General features: G+C 47.0%; 1 protein-coding gene across 1 annotated transcript in view; it reads right to left on the reverse strand.

Moving 5' to 3' along the window:
* Nucleotides 1-4,188: 4,188 nt before the first annotated feature.
* LOC125613540 (protein bassoon-like) overlaps nt 4,189-18,679 on the reverse strand; it is a 74,357-nt gene continuing 59,866 nt past the window's right edge. The window contains exon 5 of the mRNA XM_048794058.1: nt 4,189-5,891. Coding sequence (XP_048650015.1) covers nt 4,965-5,891 — 927 coding nt within the window. The 3' untranslated portion in view covers nt 4,189-4,964. The remainder of the gene's footprint in view (nt 5,892-18,679) is intronic.

Genomic DNA, 18,679 nt, shown 5'->3' on the forward strand with positions numbered 1-18,679 from the left:
CTCTTTACTTTCCCTTCCTAGGGGCCCTGCTCAAGTTTCAAAGTTCAACAGCAGAATAAATTCACAGCAAGATATTAATGGCCAGTAAGGCTTAATATATTACCCCTTTAAGGTACACCGGATCCTCAGAATCTTTTGGTGACCAACAAAGGGAGATATCAGTAGTGGAAATGTTAGGCTGTATACTGGCCCCAGACTGGTTCTGAAATCATCTCTCAAGTTTTACCACTGTATCTATTTCACCTGTGAATTTAAAAAAAAAAAAAAAAAAAAAATCTTGGCCCAGACAGAGGGCTGGCTCAAGTCAATGCTGCCTTGACTATACCTTGGTTCTCTGATTACATCCATCTAGGTTAGGTCTCTCGCAATTAAATCATCTGCCCCGGCCCATCTTGGTGGCTTAGAACCCACGGTACCCCACCTCTGGCCTGCAGACTCCACTCCAGAAGCAATAGTCTAAATAAAGCAAGGGTACCTTGGAAGGGTGGTCTGGATGGAGAAGACAAACCCAATGCCAAATGCTCAGGAGCAGCTCTTACAGAGGCCTTCTTACCCGAGCTCATGGGCGCTGCCCTCAGAAGAGCCTGTCACCTGTGGTCACATGCTCTCTGGGGCTTTGCTCCTTCACAGATTTATTCCTGGAGGCAGCCAGGTTGCAGAAAGGCTGCCTGGTTGGCTCTCTTGCTCCTGGTTCTACTATAGCAAGCAGTGAGAAAGACAGGGCTGGCAGGAGAAGATGTGTGAAGTAAGGGCTAAAAATAAACACTTGACCTGGCTGCTGGAGGCCCTTCCCCAGCCCTCTGGGAGTGGGAGAAGTATACAAGGCATTGGGGCTAGTAGGGGTAGAGCCAGGGAAGATCTGACACAGGCCCAAGTCTTCTGGGGACTGGGGATGGGTGGAAGCAGGTCAAGTCAAATCTCTGTGCCTGGAGAATGTAATACAGTTGCTGAGGTCTCAATTCCCTTATTCACTCTATTATCACCTCTTTCCACCCCAATGAGCCCCACCTCTACCTCTGATCATTCATTCCTTTGTTCTACTCACTTGTTCACTTAATAATTCCCTCATTTCAATGTTAATTTCCTCATTTGTTCAATCATTCACTATACACATTTTCATATTCTTTAAAGAGCTCTATCCAGCCCCAGCCCTGGGGCATTAGCTACTTGTTTGCCTCTTTACTTAGCCCCTTTGGCAAGTGGGCAGAGGATGGACAATGGAAGCTCTGATGACAACTTCTGTCTTACTGCCCTCTCTCCGGCCCATCCTGGTATAGGAAGGTACAAACCCCCCAAGGACAATCATAATTTCAAGGTGGGAGGAGATGTAGGTGTGCATGTATCAAATGTAGCTCAGTAGCTCAGAGTATCACTGTTTAGGGTAAAGAAGGAGAAGTGAGTTGACTGAGACAATTGGTAGGGCATCCCACAAGTGTGTGAGACCTTCTTGAATAACTAACTAGTGTGGCCTTGTGAGGAGATAGGGGTGGGGAGCTGCCCTGTCTGCCATCATCCAAATGAGCCCATAGTCCACACACTCTCCTCATTTGTGGATCTGGTCTGTGTGCTAGTCGGGTTATGGTGACACCATAACTCCCAAGGTGCACGGCCCTGCACACCCTTAGCTCCACTGCCAGACCAGAGGGCAATGAATGAGAACCCCAGAGAAAAAATGCTCAGAGGTAAAGAGTTGGACAATGGATCACAGGTATGGCCATCACCAGTGTTGCTGTTCCTCTCTTGACTCTGTGGCATGGACATATGTGCATGTCTTTCTCCCTGTTCCTGGACATGCATAAGCTCTTCCTTTCTCATCCTCTGCCTTCCATAAGAGGAATCCTTCCTGGCAATCCCAGTGTGGGCTCTTGTGGCTGGGCTGGGTTTCCTTCATGCCTTAGTACTAAATGTGCTAGTTCCTTGTGTGGTGTCCCTTATAAGACTAAGAGCTTGCCTTGGCCATAGTATCCATTCCCACACAGATAATGAGGGGCTTGTGGGAACTTTTCATTCCCCTCATGGAGACTCTATGGAGACTGAAGACTTTGGTTCTAGTCTCTTGGCTCAAGGGCTGTTAATATCAGGCTTTGAGTGAGCATTGGAGGTACAGCATTTTAAATTGTTCATAGAAACCTAAAAGGAACATTACTGCCCCCATTCCACATGGAGGGGAAAAGGGCCCCTAAGATCACCACTCCAGAGGCAGCCTGAGGTGGACCAGGAGAAGAGGGAGATGCTGGTCTCATGCCTGATGTCCCTGTTGTAGCCTCAGCTCCTAAGTCCAGCCCAGCCCCACACAGGACAAATACCAGACCTTTTGCTCATATAGGCCCGGCTTCTCAAGGATGCTACTGGAATTTCAGCAACAATAATAAGATTAAAAAAAAAAACCAACCTAGTAGCATTACTGTAACAATTCTAATTCCTCTAATTTCTCTACACAACTATTTTGAATGGAAAATCAATTAAAAATTAAGCCAGAGGGTACTATTATCCTTCAAAAAGATAAATAGGTTTTAAAATGTTGGAATCAACAACTCTTAATTATGAAATGAGTCACTAAATAGCACTATGGTATTTTTCAGAGGAAATTTCAAAGGGAAAAGGGGTCCAATTTTACTGCCTCTTCTATTAATGCTCTGGACTTCTTATCTAGAAAGAAGAAAAAAGATTTTTATAGCTCAGAGATGGTAAGGAAAATTCCTAAACTGTTGGCCCTGAGGGTTGGCTCTGACCACAGGTGGAGCCGCAGCAGATCTATTAGGTATGTGGGGAGCTGTGAGTGGGACTCTCCTGGTCTGTCCCTCCTTCAAGCACCCAGCCTATATGCAGATACTTGTCCCTTTGCTTCACACTGTGCACAGAGACACAGAACAGTCACTCTGAGACTGACAGGCTGGCCTTGGCCAAGCAAGGTGTTGGGATAGACAGCCATAGCACACCAACCCATAGGAACTGAAGAAGAACCCACTGGCCCTACCACCTTACTCCCAAGACAGGATGTTAGGAACAGCAGGCAGGGAAAACAGAGGACTTGACTTGGGGAGAAGTAAGGACAAAGACATCAATCAGTTTTGCTTTCAGGTCCATGTACCCACCAGACCCTGCAGAGGCAATCCTGGTCAAGGAGGTAGAAATGGGGCAGGAACATGGAGAAACAGGAACCTGGAAGGGGGTTGGGGGCAGTGCTGGCCAATGAGAAGAGAAGCTCTGGGGCCAAGAAGGCCAGAAGCAAGCAGCTAATGAGAAACCTAGATCAGAATCCAGAATCATCTAGAGTCAGCATGTGACTAAAATACTTTTGTTTCAACTGATTCGGCACTGCCAGTGGCTTATCCCAGGGGCTGCCAAAAGGAGCTGCCAGGAAATTTACACTCCTGGACAAAAGCAGTTTTCCCTTCTCTCAGTGCACATCCTGTTTAATGAGAAAACAATGGACTGAGAAGTCTCTTGGGGACAAGGATCTTCTAGGCCAGGCCAGCTCAGGAGCCCATCAGGATACCTGACCAGCAATGAGCTTGTGGTTGGAGGTATCTGAGCAAAACAGTCAGCTGGGATTCTGTTGACTCTGTGATAAGCCCCTAGGTAAACACTTTCCTGCTCTACCAGCCAGGCAAGCTGTCTTCCAGTGAGCCACTGGACCTAGAGCTCAGAGAGGTAGCAGTATGGGGCCAGAGGTCTAAGTGGGCATCACATGAAGAGGTCACTTATCTTGGTCAGGCTTAGCTATTCCTACATGTTGGAAAATAAGGTTTGTGGAGGCCAAAGTAGTCTTCCTAGTCATATTGGATAGCTTTCATGGGCCCCATGGAGGCCTAGCTCAAGGGAAATCGGAATAAGTTAGTAGAGAGACCATGGCAACACCATGCTCTCTTTTCTTGTCCCATTCTGGGCCAGTGATTGTTTGTACTCTTACCCACTGTTCCACCATCAGCCATGCCTGGCTCAGTTCAAGAGCCCACAGGGCTTAGGTAGCTGTCCACTTTGCAGGATTCATGAGCTTTGACTCAATAATCTCCTCTCAAGACACACATCATCTGCCAAGATGAGTCAATTATAAACCTCAAGAGAACACACCCAGCTATTCCAAAGGCAACCATTGTGAGGTTCATATGGGCAGCCTAGGCAAAGAAGAGTGGGTAATGGGGTTAGGGGAGGAACAGAAGCAACCTCCAGGCCTAGGATGGCCCATCTGAGGGGCACCTGTCCAGGCTGAACTCCAAACTTCCCAACAACACTGAACCTAACACTGGGCCAATTAGTCTGCACAGTGCTAAGTACCCTTCCTTGCAGCAGATGCTGCAGAGAAACTATCCCCAGTGCCAGCTCTTGTTCAAACTTTGGTAAGAAATGTAAGCATCCTCACAAGCATCCTATACTGGCCTAGGAGAGCCCAGGCCCAGCCAGGGAAAAATATGTGAATCAAAGTATGGCTTTGACAAGTATACATTCACACCCATGACCTCAGAAGAGAGGATCTAATGTGGATATCAGCTGGCTGAGCTGGAGCCTGGGCAGTGGGACATGGTCTTCCTCATTATGAAAAAGCTTGCAGCCCAATCCTGGACATAGAGTATAATCCTCTATCCCATGGCCCTTCAACCCCCTTCTCTTGTGAGGGTCACAGATGAAGGGCAGGATGGGATCTCAGGTTCTTTCTGGGAAGGAAAGGTTCCCCTAAGCAGGGGAGATTGGCTTTTTTCATCAGGCAATGCTCACGGTAGCTGGAAATAGGAAGGCCAGCACAGGGCACTGGACAGCCAGTCAGAGGGAATAGGCACCATTATCCTCATTCACTATCCAGTTAGTTCACTGAGTAAAAGTATTAAGGCCTGAGGCAGGGGCTGGAAAGGGAGTATAGCCCCTCTTCAGCATTAGCTGTTAGAGCCAGTCCCATAACTGCTGCAAACTCAGCTCTTTACACGCCTTCTGGTTCCCATGTTCCCCATTGCCTTAGGACTTTGTCCTCAACAAAGCTCAAGGGAGCATGCTTGACTCAGATCTCTTACCTCTACAAGGTGGGGCGTTGGGTTGAAGCCACACAGGTTGCACACCTGGAGCTTGCAGGTGGTGCAGGTGTTGTAGTTGGCTGGGCCCTTGCTGCCCACATTGAGCTCAGCTTGGCACAGTGGGCAGGTGGCCTTTTCCTTCGGCGTGGTCTTTGGCTTGGCAGTAGCTTTGGATGCTGCCTGATGTTCTGCTCTGCCAGGCTTTGGACTGGTTGTTCCCCCAGTTTTCACCAGGGCTCCAGGCCCAGATCCAGGACTTGCTCTAGCCCCAGGCTCAGTTTTGGCTCCAGGTGCTGGCCCAGGCCCAGGCCAGGAGCCTGGGGGTCTTGAGCCAGCCTCCTGGCTGGCATCACTGAAAACAATCTTGGGTGGTCCCTTACTGGGAGAAGGCTGGCTCTGGGGGTCAGCCTCGGGCTGCACAGACATGAGGGTGCTTGCCTGGGTCAGCAGTGATGCACCAAGCCCAAAGAGCTTCCCAGTGAGGCCCTCCTGGGTCTGCTCACCAGCACCAAGCCCAGAGGGCACTGTAGTGGCACTTTTGGCCAGAGCCTCTCCTGCAGATGGCCTGGGCTCAGCTATAGAAGGCTTGGTGGGGAGAGGGGGCTGAGGAGACACCCTCCCCACCTCTGAAGAGGAAGCTGCTTGGGCAGGCCCCGGTGCTGTGGTGGCCCTGGCTGTCTCAACCTGGTGGAGGCCAGGCTGTGGTCCCCCAGGGCCACGAGATTTCTCTTGCTCTGGCTTTCCCAGTGGCTGTTTGGCTGGAGAATGGGCAGGAGACAGCGCTGGAGAGTGTAGCTGCTGCTGGCTTTTGGAGCGAGGTGCAGTGGTCATGTCCATTCCCAGAGCCCTCTGCATCTGACAGTTCAGACAGAGCCACTCCTTCACCTGAGAAGAGAAGCAGCACAGTCAGCATTGTGATCAGTATCGGTGGTGCTCATGGCCCAGTTCTGTGCAGTCCCCATTTGCTTGGTTCTGAGCACTCAGGTGTGTTTGGGCTGCCAGGGAACAGGGCGGAGGCAGTCCCTGCCCTTTAGTTGCTGCCAGGCATAGTGGCAGAGCAGAAGTAGTCCAACCCTCCCCATCCTACCATCAACCATCAACCCTCTGCCTGCCACCCTTCTGCTCCAGAGTCCTCCCTGTTGCCCAGCAGTTGTACCTCAGATTGGTGTGTACAGCATTCCATCTCTAAGTCCCAACTCACCAATCCAGGCTACCACCATCCTCCTGTGGGAGGGAGGTCCCAGTAGCTTTGAATGGGTCACTCTCCTTCTGGCCATTCCATTACAGCGGTCAGAGTGACCTTTTAAAATATAAACTAGAAGGGAAGGCATGGTCTAGGGCAGTGCCTGGTGCACAATAGGTATTTGATAAAAGTTTGCAAAATGAGTAAGTGGAGAGTGATAGGTAAGAGAGGGAGGCACAGGGGATTAGAAAGAAACCATGGTTCCTGTCCTGGAGAAGACAGATAAATAATGAAAAATCTGGAGAGTAGAATAAGTACAGAAAAGTAATGTGATAGTAAGGGACTAAGTAAAAATAAAATAAAACTTTTGTTTTTATTAAGGAAGATGAATGTGTGTGTGTGTGTGTGAGTGTGTGTGTGTGTGTGTGTGTGTGTTTTGATGGGGATTGAACTCAGGGTCTAGGCAAGTGCTCTACAACTAAGCTATACTCCCAGCCCCAGAAAGACAAAATTTTAAAGAAAATTGGATGATTTCTGCCTCCAAGGCAATAACACATGTTGCTAAACATGTAGTTTCCCTTTGCCATGAGCCAGTATAAGCAAAGACATGTGATTTACCACCAGGACCAATCAGAGCCTTCCATATCACCAATGTGGTAAATAAACAACAAGGGAGAGGAGCTTTTTTCTTTTTGTATTACTAGTCAGAAGATGTAGACTTGGAGTGGTCACAACTTTATCTCCCAAAGTAAAGAGAGATACTAAGAATTAAATCAACAGACAGTGAGTGAAGCCAAGAAAAGGAGAAAGGAGCTGATCTAATGACTTTATTTACTTCCCTTAAGTCTACACTTGGACTTAGTTACATGAGTTAATACTATTTTTTCCCCCTCTCCAACAAATCTACTTGTAAATCGGAGCATACCCCTCTAAACAGTTTTTCATTATATTGCAGGATCTCTTTACTATGGCCCCATTAGCCACCCTAGCCTTTCCTTCTCTCTGGCCTTTTCTCTCTCCATTTCCCCTTGGAGACCCACTGGGCCCCCTGCTTTGCCAAATAGTCCTTGGAGCGGCTCATTTCTGAGCCTTTGGCTCAGCTCACTGTGTAGGTCTCAGATCATGCATTACTTCCTTATCACTTCCTCCCATGGCCACACAATCTAGAATACACCCCAGGCATTCTCCATCACATCACCCAACATTTTCTTCACAGTCCTTCCTTTTTCCCCTAAATTATCTACTAATTTGTTTACTGGGTATCTCCTATCCCCCAAACCAGCCCTTGAGCTTGAGTGGACAGGTGCTCTCAGGCCTGAACATAGTGTGTGTTTCAGATCAGGGCTCATCCCAGAGAGGCTTACTTGTGGGATTAAGCCTGACAATTTAATGATATGGAGCACAGCTTCCACAGGGCTAAAGCCACCAGATTTGGTGCCTTGATGAGCTGGAGCTGGAAGCCAAAGATGTTCCCCTGTCTGTAGTTGCAGCCAAAGGTTCTGAATCTGAATGTGCCCTAGTAGCAGTCACCACACACACACAAATCCAGTCCTGTCTTTGGGAGAGAAGGCCCCTTCTGTTTACTCTCAGGTGTGCTCCAGCTCTGCTTTCTGCCACTAGGCGCTAGGGCTGCTATGCTGCTGCTGCTGCTGCTCTGGGTTGACTTGCCAGGTAGGGAGTCTGGGCTCAGGCATTCTGCCCAACAGTCCAGAAGAAGCACCTAAGAGCTGCACTTTGGAGAACATCCCCTAGTGTTAAGCACCATAGACAGCATGATCACAGGCATTCTCTCATTTTGTTCTCAAAGTAGAGAAAAACAAGGGCTGAGATGACTTAATAACATGCTCTTGTGACTACCAGGCCAGCAAGTGTTGCTGCTGAATAGATTGACCCTGACAGCCCTGACAGCTCTTGGTCCTCCGACTGGGCATTTTGCAGTCCCACCTCTCCTAAAGGCCACTTGGCTTCATGTAGGCCAAGTCAGGGGTCTACAAGTTGCACCTGAAAGCACTGTCAGAGCCTCCCAAAGACCAAGCCTGGTTTTAGAAACTCTAAGAACATTGGGATGGGAAGCAACCTTCCAGCTGGTAACTGCTAACTCACCATGTGCTTTTTAGGACTCAAGAATGTTTTGACTATGTTGGGGCAGAGAAAGCCACAGATAAAACATTTCAGTCCCCAGAAGCCAGTCTAAAGACCCCTCTAGAAAATTCATTCTGCATGAAGAAAGGATTGCTCCCATCAAAGTTCGAGTTCCTGGGCTGGGGTTGTGGCTCAGTGGTGCAGCACTTGCCTGGCATGTGTGAGGCACTGGGTTCAAGTCTCAGCACCACATATAAATAAATGAGTAAAATAAATGTCCATCAACAACTAAAAATAAAAATAAATTTTTAAAAAAGTTCGAGTTCCCATCAGGCCTATAATTCCAGCTACTTGGAAGGCTGAGGCAGGAGGATTGTAAGTTTAAAGTCAACTTTGACAATTTTTAGGAAGATTTTGAGTCAAAATATAAAATTAAAAGAGCTGGGATAGGGACTTGGGCTGTAGCTCAGTGGTAGAGCACTTGCCTTGCACATGTGAGGCACTGGGTTCAATCCTCAGCACTACATAAAAATAAATAAAACTATTGTGTTCATCTACAACTAAAAATATATTTAAAAAAGAATGGGGGCTAGGGGGTGTAGTTCAGAGGTAAAGTATCCTCAGGTTCAATCCCCACTACTAAAAAAAAGGGAGGGGACTTTCTAAGTGCAGTTCACTCTGCTTATCTGTGTGTGTGTGTGTGTTTGGATGAGTGCACACACGTGCACAGCCTTGTGCATACTAAGTATGCACTCTGCCACTGAGCTACATCCCTAGTCCCTCTGCTTATCTTGAGAGTAACTCTGGGAGGGTTTTTTCCCTCAGCCTCTGGCCCAGGGTAGTAGCCAAAAACTCAGTTCCTGCAGTGGGTGCTCAGCCACACCCAAGGTCTCATTTCTGTAATGCACCTGGGGGCTGCAGCATGACATAAGGCAAGACTTCCTAAGGAAGGGGGACCTGGGAGGTAAGTCTCCTTGTCTTGGGACTTTGGGGTGACTCTCCCTTGGGTCATGGACAGGGCCGAACAAAGGTATGTGCTAAAACTCCCAGACTTATCACTAGAAACTTTCTTTCCCCAGCAATCCCCCACCCCCAACCCCCATCACCTAGGTTGTGTCACAGGCATCTCACCTAAAATAGAAGCTCTTTGAGAAATGGCTGCAACGCCCCTCAGTGACTCATCTCCCAGATGGGCACAGCTATTTCTATCCAACCTCTTCCAGACGGTAAGGAGCCTTGACTATGTCCTCCCCCAGCCCTTCCCAGGCTCAGGCCCAGGCAGACAGGCCCAGCACACAAGCCCTCCTGAGGAGGACATTGGCTGAGGGAGCTCTCTGAACTCACATGACCTCCCTTTCTTTATTTCCCCTATGAGTCCCTAGGAGTTTACTGAAGGGGCCCACCATCAATCTCTTTTTCCTTATTTCAAGGTCCCTTACCCCCATGCTAGGGGGATAGAGAGAGATGATATGCAGGCTGGGTATATAAATGGACAGTCCTATGGCAGATTTCCCTGGCCTTGGGACCAGTAACAGTTACAGTCTTCCTTAGTTTTATACAGTGAGACATCCTGTGGCTCCTAGGCACCTTCCAAGCTGGCTGTCTCTCCAATCAGAGGGACTAACCAGCATGACAAAAAACCTCTTAGGGTTCTGCTGTCCTGACGTGGCACTTGGCCAGAAGCTTTGTGGGCCTTATGCCTAATTTCCCAGGATCCAGAGGTGGAGCTATACTGATGTGGATGGCTCTCACAGACAGTAGCTGTTATCATGCCAGCAGGATTGCAAATTTGAAGCTAGCCTTGACAACTTTTAGTGAGTCCCTGTCTCAAAATATAAAATAAAAAGGGCTGGGGGTGTAGCTCAGTGATAAAGTAGCCTTGGTTTAATGCCAGTACCGCCAAAAAGAAGAAAAAAGTGGAACTTCCCAAGGACAGTTCATTCTGTTTATCTGTGTGTGCACATGAACACACACACAGACACACATATAGATAAGAAGAATGAACTGCCCTTGGGAAGTCAGAGCCTTGTTCCTATCCCACCACCTCAGTGGGCTGGCAGGAACCTTATGGAGGACTAGGGTTAGTTTAGTACGGGCCTGGGTGGCAATAAGGATGGGAAAGCTCTGTGTGATATACAAGGTCAAGAGGTGTCCTAGGAGGCAGAAGAAGCAGAAGCCATGTGAATGTGACTTATGTGGCCCTACTTAAGTAGTGTCCCTGCCCACTCTGCCAAGAGCCTTTTGGAGTTTGGAAAGGCTGGGTCCAGTGGGCTCTGTGGCTCTGAGAGAACTTTCTCCTGGAGAAGAGTCTTTCTTATTCCCAGTTGCTCCCTCAGTCAAACTATTTTTTTAAATTTATTTATTTTTTAGTTGTAATTGCACACAATACCTCTATTTGTATGTGGTGCTGAGGATCGAACCCAGGGCTTCGCACATGCTAGGAGAGTGCTCTACCACTGAGCCACAACTCCAGCCCCCTCAGTCAAACTATTTAATACACAGAAGGTCAGCTAAGGAGTCCACCAATGGACCAGAAGTTAGGGACCAGGCCAGGGCCTCTGTAAACCTGAAGATGAATGAGCAGCCATGAGTAATTTCTGCAGTGGTCACTCCCTTCTGTTCTTTCCATTAGGCTTTGAGGCAGGGAGGAGAGTAGACGCAGTACTGGGAAGGATTCTATATCTTCCCTCCTGGCGGGGACACTAGCAGCTTCAGACAGTGGGATTCAGCTTCACTTGCCATATCTGGATAGGATGCTCCCAGGGTAGTCTTTTTCACTGTCAGAAGGCTACTAGAAAGTTCTGAAAGCCCCAGCAGTAACAGGTTATTTTCCCACTCCCTCCCTCCTGCTCCTACCAGCAAGGAAGGAGTATTGCTGATATACATCACTCATCCTTCCTTCTTGTGAAGAACAGCAGCTTACCTCTGAGCCCCAGCCCTCCCTGGGAGAGCAGGCATTCAGTGTGTCAGATCACTCAGCACTGACATCACACTTGATGCCACATTCATGCTTTCCATTTTGGTACAAGTTGAAACATCGCAGAAACAGCTCATAAAGGAACCTTCCCTGCTGGTGCCTAATCCAGAGGCTCCTGGGAGGGCTCTGCTGGCCAGTATGATTCCATGTCCTTCTGGGCTATGAGTCATTGGCCAGGTCTCAACAGAATGCACAACCCACCCCCCACCATCCCCTGCGGCCCCTGAAAACTAGGGCAGGCCAGAGGGAATGACTGGACCCTCAAACTCCCAAAACCCTGGACACATCACCCTGTATCTGCTGTCTCACCTCACAGATAATTTGCTTTACCTATCAGTTGCCTGATTTCAGACATGTAGCAAGCACCACAAGTAACCTTCTTAAAGGGCGGGGACACATTCATCCAGAGCTGTACTAGCTGGGCATGGCCTGTGTCAATCCAGGGTTCTGAGGGAGACCTTAGAAACCTGCCCCATCTCTGAGACTAGGAATTGTGCAGTGGGGTGAAACCTAATTGCTCCATGAAGCTGGAAGGCCTCATTGGCCTGGAATTCCACAAAGGGAGACTCTTCATCCATTCACTGGTCTCTGGTCATATCTGCCTCTCCACCTCCCCATATTCCTCAACTCCTTCTACACTGCTCTGGACAGCCTCTGCTCTCACCTAGCCTCTCCACTATGCCAAGTAATACACCCTGTTCAGGATCAGCCAGCTTCCCCACACCCTCCCCATACATGCTCCTCTTGGTGCCTAGTCCCACTATCCAGAGGCTACACTGCCTGGACTTACCTCAACCTCTCTTTAAAATTCTGGGAACACTTAGCTATGCTATCCCACCCTGCTCTTCTCCCCTCTTGGCTTCTGTTTCCCTCCAGACCCCTTCATGCTGGCCTCTCCTTCTCAAAAGTCCTTGGCCTTTTTCTCCCAGGCTTCCACTGAACCTACTCACATTGTTACTGCAGATGACCCGCAATTCTCATAGGGCTGACCCACCTGATTACCTTCTCAAAACTCACTGAATGGTATATTTAAGCTCTGTACATTTCATTATATGCAAGATTTATCTAAAAAACAACCTTAAATGAAAACTGAACTCCAGCTAATGATATGCTTATTGAAGTAGTTGGTGGGAAGTATACTGATATCTAAAAAATACTTCAAAATTCAACAAAAAGATAAAATGGAGACAGAGGATATGATAAAACCAAGAGAGTAATGAGTTAACTATATATGGATGTGGTAGATTTGTGGGTATTCCTTGTATAATATTTTCAACTTCTCTGTAGGTTTAAAAATTTTTTTTAAATAATTTGATGTTGGGGGTGGGGGGAAAGTCCACCTGATTATACTGTGTTGTTTTACCAGCAAGGCATTGAGAGCTCTTCTGATGAGCTCCTGGTGTCTTTGTTGCTGAATTATAGGACCTCTCTCTTTATTCTGGATATCAATCCTTTATTAGATATACAATTTACAAACATTCTCTCCCAATCTGTGGGTTTCCTTTCTACTTTTTTTGGGCGGGGGTACTGGGAATTGAACCCAGGGGCACTTAACCACTGAACCACATCCCTAGTCCTTTTTTGAATTTTTTAAAAAAATTTTTTAGTTGTAGATGGACACAATACCTTTGTTTTGTTTATTTATTTTTTTATGTGGTGCTGAGGATTAAACCCAGTGCCTCACACATGTCAGGTGAGCGTTCTACCACTGAGCCACAACCCCAGCCCCCCTGTTTTGTATTTTATTTAGAGACAGGTCTCACTGAGTTGCTTAGGGCCTCACTAAGTTGCTGAGGCTAGCTTTGAATTCATAATCCTCCTGCTTCAGCCTCCCAAGCCACTGGGATTACAGGTGTGCACCACCATGCCTGGCCTCTTTTTTTTTTTTTTTTTAGTTGTACATGGATATAATACTTTTATTTTATTTTATTTATTTATTTTTATGTGGTGCTGAGGATGGAACCCAGTGCCTCACACGTGCAAGGCAAACGCTCTATCACTGAGCCGCAACCCCAGTCCCGCCCAGCCTCTTTTCTACTTCTGATACACAAATATTTTAAATTTTTACAAAGTCCTGTGCTGGAGTTCTGACTCAGCGGCAGAATGCTCGCCTAGCACGTGCGAGGACCTGGGTTCGATCCTTAGCACCACATAAAAATAAATAAATAAAATGAAGGTACTGTGTACAACTACAACCAAAAAATAAATTTAAAAAATTTTTTACAAAGTTCTATTTGTCTATTTTTCTTTTATTGCCTGTTCCTTTGATGTCATATCCAAGAAATCCATGCACAATCCAATGTCATAAAGTTTTTCCCTATGTTTTCTTCTAAGAACTTTTAGTTCAGCTCTTATGTTTAGATTTTTGGTTCATTTGGAATTTTTATATATAGTTGGTATAAAGTAAGGGCCAAATTTTATTCTTTTGCTTGTGGGTATCCAGCTTTTCCAGAGCCTTTTGTGTTTCCCTGTTGAAAGATCATGATACTCATGTCAAAATCATTTGATCATATATGTGAGGCTTATTTCTATACTCTGTAGTGTATTCCATTGATCTGTATGTCTGTCTTTTTTTTTTAGTTGTGGGCGGACACAATACCTTTATTTATTTATTTATTTTTTATGTGGTGCTAAGGATCAAACCCAGTGCCTCACATGTACCAGGCAAGTGCTCTACCACTGAGCCACAACCCCAGCCCTGTAGGTCTGCCTTTATGTCAGTATCACACTCTTGATTACTATAGCTTTGTAGTAAGTTTTGAATCAGGATGTGTGAGTCCTTTAACTTTGTTCTTTTTTAAGATTATTTTGGCTATTTGAAGGTCCCATCAGAGTGGTGGTTTTAAATACACATCTGATCTTTTTACTGCCACTTTTCAAAACCCTTGAGATGGCATCTGGAGACCTCAGCAGATCCAGAAGAATCTGCATGTCCTCTGGTCCTGGTTTGTGGCATCTCAGCTGTCCTAGACCTGGCTCTACAGTCTAATGGCCCCTCCTTGGAGAAACACCCAAGAGTCTCCTCTCAGTATTGCACCAACTCACCCGCTCTTAGACCTCCCCAGGCGTGGCTGTGTGTTTGCTTATGTGGTTACTGGTGGAAGGGCTGCCTCCTGCACTGGCCTGAAGTTTCCACACAGCTGAGCAGCATGTCTGCTTCACTTCTGCCTATTTCTCCTGTGTCAAGACATTTCCTGGCTGACCAAAGGACTCAAAAGGCATTTGTGGAGGGAGGTACAAGTAGGTGAAAGGCTGGACAGAAGAAATAGCAAAACCAAGAGGTTACCAGCCTGTGAGGCCCTGGGTTCGATCCTCAGCACCACATAAATAAAATAAAATAAAGGTATTGTGTCCATCTTAAAAAAAATGTTACCAGCCCCAAAATGGTTGCTTTACTAAGATTTTCTTATCCTATGCTTCCTTCTGCCTCTGGCTTTTTCTCTCTCACCTCCCTATACTGCCTTTTCCCTCTTGTACCTTCTTCCTTTTCTTTCCACCCATACTTTATTTACTTATTTCTCTACTATCTTCATTCCCTTTTCATTGTCTTTCCTTTGCTCTCACATATAAAAACAAGAGTTTTAGGAATAAACTTTCATATTTTTTGTTCTGAATTAATTCCACATTCATTCTCATTTGAATGTATAGCCTCTTTTACAGCTACAAAGCAGAGTTTCATGCCTGATGGTTCTACTCACCAAACTACTCCAGCATAGTTGTCTTTTTCACATATTCCCAGTGGCTCTAGCCTCACCCGATAGTAGTTCAAGCAAATAGCCCAAGGTCCTGTCTCTTGGGAACATAGTCAACCTGGGGACACATATAAGGGCGTGAACTAGCAGCAAGGATGGCTGTCTCAGAGCTAGCTGAGGTTTTGAGGGCATTTCCCTATTGACTGAAAATTTGTTTGGGTCAAAGTGGCTACTCTACGGCAAACTGCCTAAAGATTAGACATAAAGTGGGTCAAAAGCTTCCTGAAGGGCCTGCCACCTGGAGGTCCACTCCCATTTTATTTGGGGGAAGGGAAGGGAAGGTTGGGTACAAGTACAGATACCTCCTCCTGGGAAGATAAGGAAAAGGACAAATTTGTCTCTCCTCAACACACTGCAGGTCCCACATCCTTCTAACACCTGCTCCTCAATCTTCAGTGGCCCAAGTAGCAGTGTGGCCAGGAAGGGGCAGAGGAAATCTGTGATGAACTCAAAGCACCACCCCCAGGCCATCTGGTACACTGTCCCTTGCTGGAAAGGAGTAGGATGCTGGCAGTAGAGAGAAAGGCACATAGCCATGTGTTGGCTCTCTTCTGTCTCCATACCACTCAGCTTGGATAACTGCCTCTGCTGGAGGCTTACCATGAGGGTAGAGGTAGGAAGCACGGTGGGTTAAATATCCCTGGTATGGTCTCAGTGGAGTCCAAACCTTGGAACAGGTTAGGGAAGACTCTATCAGTTTTCTTAGAGGGGCTTAGAGTAAGTCTGACTAGAGCAAGAGGCATGGGAACAGATGGACTGCTGGACCTGGCAGGTTGGGGATGCTGCCTGCCACTGGGGCAAAGCATGAGTCTCCCAGATATAGACTGTGGGCCCCCTTCAGGTAGTGCTCTGAGAGGACTCAGCCTAGATATACAAGCAGCCATATCTTTGCACAGTACTCATTCCTGGTTGCTGCTCTGAGGGCAAGAACAGACTCATCTAGGAGTCCCACACTGGGATGTGCTGTGGGTGGCTCTGAGACAGGAGGCTCTGAGGCCAACAGAAGTAGGCTGTGCTAACCCCAGGTCTCTGCTCACAGTCTCCTGCAGCTAACTCCCAGCCCACTACCTACCCCACCTCGCCTTCCCATCCTCTGCCCAGCTGGTGTTTGCCCACGCCTTATCTCCTACCCCCAGCTACCAGAATAGTCCTGACAACGACAGCAAGAGCCTACTTCCTGGTGCAAAAAGGAGTGGCTGGCCCAAATATAATTCTCTGAAGACTGGAGAAGTGGACTAGCAGGCCTTAACTGGCAAAGGGCATCAGCAAAGCTACTGAGGCCAGCCCTTGGACTTCTGTTTTTCCTTCAGAGAATTCTGATATTCAGGAATACAAGTACTTGCTCAAACCCCACATGAGGAACAGAATAGGAGAACTTTGCCTGCTTCTTCCTTATCACTGGGCACTGAATAATAACACCTCTGGCCTCCTGATGTCAGAGGGAGGTCTCTCGTGAGTGATAAGAAATGTGCAGATTCCCAAAAGAAACTCTCTAGTCTTTTGCTGTGTGGTTTCAAAGAGGAGAAATTATTTACCTGCCTGAGCTACCAGAACTGGAGAAATCCAGAAAGACACAGGTTCCACCAAGAAAAATGGCTGGCTCAGCTCCATTAATTACAGACCAGCCTCAGCCTGAGTGACAGTGGGCCATGGATGGGAGAACATGAAAGAAAACTGGAGACCGAGCCATTGATTCTGGGTTGCCAGCTCTTTTGCTCCAGAATGATCCAGAATAAGCCAAGACTTCCTAAGACTCGAAGTTCCTTTGGCTGTAAATAGGGAGCATGCTCTGAGCTCCTTCCCCAATTTCTATGCAGTCTTTGTGTGTGGGGAGGCGGTACTAGGGATTGAACCCAGGGGCACTCTACCACTGAGATATAACCCCAGTCCTTTTTATTTTTTATTTTGAGATAAGATCTCACTAAGTTGCCAAGGCAGGCCTGGAACTTGGGATCCTCTTGCCTCAGGCTTCCCAGTAGCTGAGATTATAGGTATGCATCACCACACCTGGCTACCATGAAGTCTTTTTTTTTTTTTTTTTTACATTTATTTTTCAGTTGTAGTTAGACACAATACCTCTATTTCACGTATTTATTTTTATGTGGTGCTGAGGATCGAATCCAGGGCCATGTACGTGTGAGGCGAGTGCTCCACTGCTGAGCCACAAACTCAGCCCCTACCATGCAGTCTTAATGTGCTTCGTTCACTCAGAAACCCATCAAAATTCATGGCAGACCTCCTCCTTTCTGCAGAGGTTCAAGAACCTGCCAATCTTGGCACAGACACAATAGTGAGCATCATGTCTGTAAGAGTATAGCAGCCAACCAACAGCCTTCGAGCTGACAGAAGAAGCTTGGGCCTACAGGCCAGGAAAACAGTAATTCCAGGTTGTCGACACTGCTTTTAGCCGGATTGGCTGTTTACCTGTGGGTAATTCTCATCTCCATACTTGGTCTCCTGTTTCTATAGTACCTCCTAAAGTAACAAGACCTTGACAGCTGCCATGAGATATAAGAACACTGAGTCATGGTGACCACTGCCTAGTAGTGCCAAGTTCTTGCCCTGCATTCTACTCATTGATCTCCATACAGCAATTCACACAACAGTTCTTTAATTTATGTACTCATTTTTTTTTCCCAGCACTGGTGATAGAATCCAGCACTTGGAAGGCAAGTGCTCTATCACTGAGCTACATCCCCAGGTCTTACAAAATAGTTCTATCCTACTCCTGATCTATGCAGCAATATGAGTCACACACTAGCAAGTGAGTCTCTGCTTGTAACACATATAAGAAACACTCCATTTTCCATGGTCACATATCCAAAGACCCAAAAGGAACTTCATTAGTGGTCTCAGAAAGGTTGTGAAACCCTCCATGCCACTTGTATGGCCCTCATTTCTCTCTGGAACTGCTAGGTATCTCCCTCTATACAGTGGAAAGCAAAGTATCCTGCTGGACAAAGAACCCAAGCTGCCAGGTCTCCTCGACTAGGGCTTAGCATTCCCATACTAGCAGTTCTAGGTATACTCCCCACCCCAGATAGGGTCTCCATGATGCACCCCTATGGCTAGCATCTGCGGTGCCTGTGTGCTGGAGCTGGCGGTGCCCTACCCTTTTCTACTCCAATTGGGCCCTCCTAGAAAGTAATTTCAAAGTGGGTGATGTAGTTGATTTCTTGAAAAAGCTGATCGCTCTGATCCCCTGCCACCCAGGTGTACCTGACTTCAGAACCAATCCCTTACACATGCACAGAACCTCAGGCCAGATGAGAGCTCAGTCCAGAGACACCAGGGCAATCCTAGAAAAGCCTTCTTGGTTGACATAATATCAAGTTAAAGTGTCCAAAATAGATATAATGCCCAGGACAGTCTAACAGCATGTATGTGAGCAAAACCTGCAAATTTGTTTTCTCATCACATGACGAGGGAGCTGAGTCTGCTCTTAGCAGATAAAGGGCAACTTCACTGCCTTGCAAATTATACTTTGCTGCGCCTCAGGAAAATGTGCAAGCAGAGTTTTCCTTGACAGGAACACCACTGAAAGCCAACTCTGGAAACATAAAAGTGTTCCTGGAGACCATGACAGAACAGGGCATCTACCAGGTGTGAACATGAAGAATGAACTAAGTCAGCATTTCCTAAACTAAGTGCCATGGAACAGCAGCCCCTAACAGGCTCT

Source organism: Marmota marmota, unplaced genomic scaffold (assembly GCF_001458135.2).
Source record: "Marmota marmota marmota unplaced genomic scaffold, marMar, whole genome shotgun sequence".
Taxonomy (NCBI): Eukaryota; Metazoa; Chordata; class Mammalia; order Rodentia; family Sciuridae; genus Marmota; species Marmota marmota.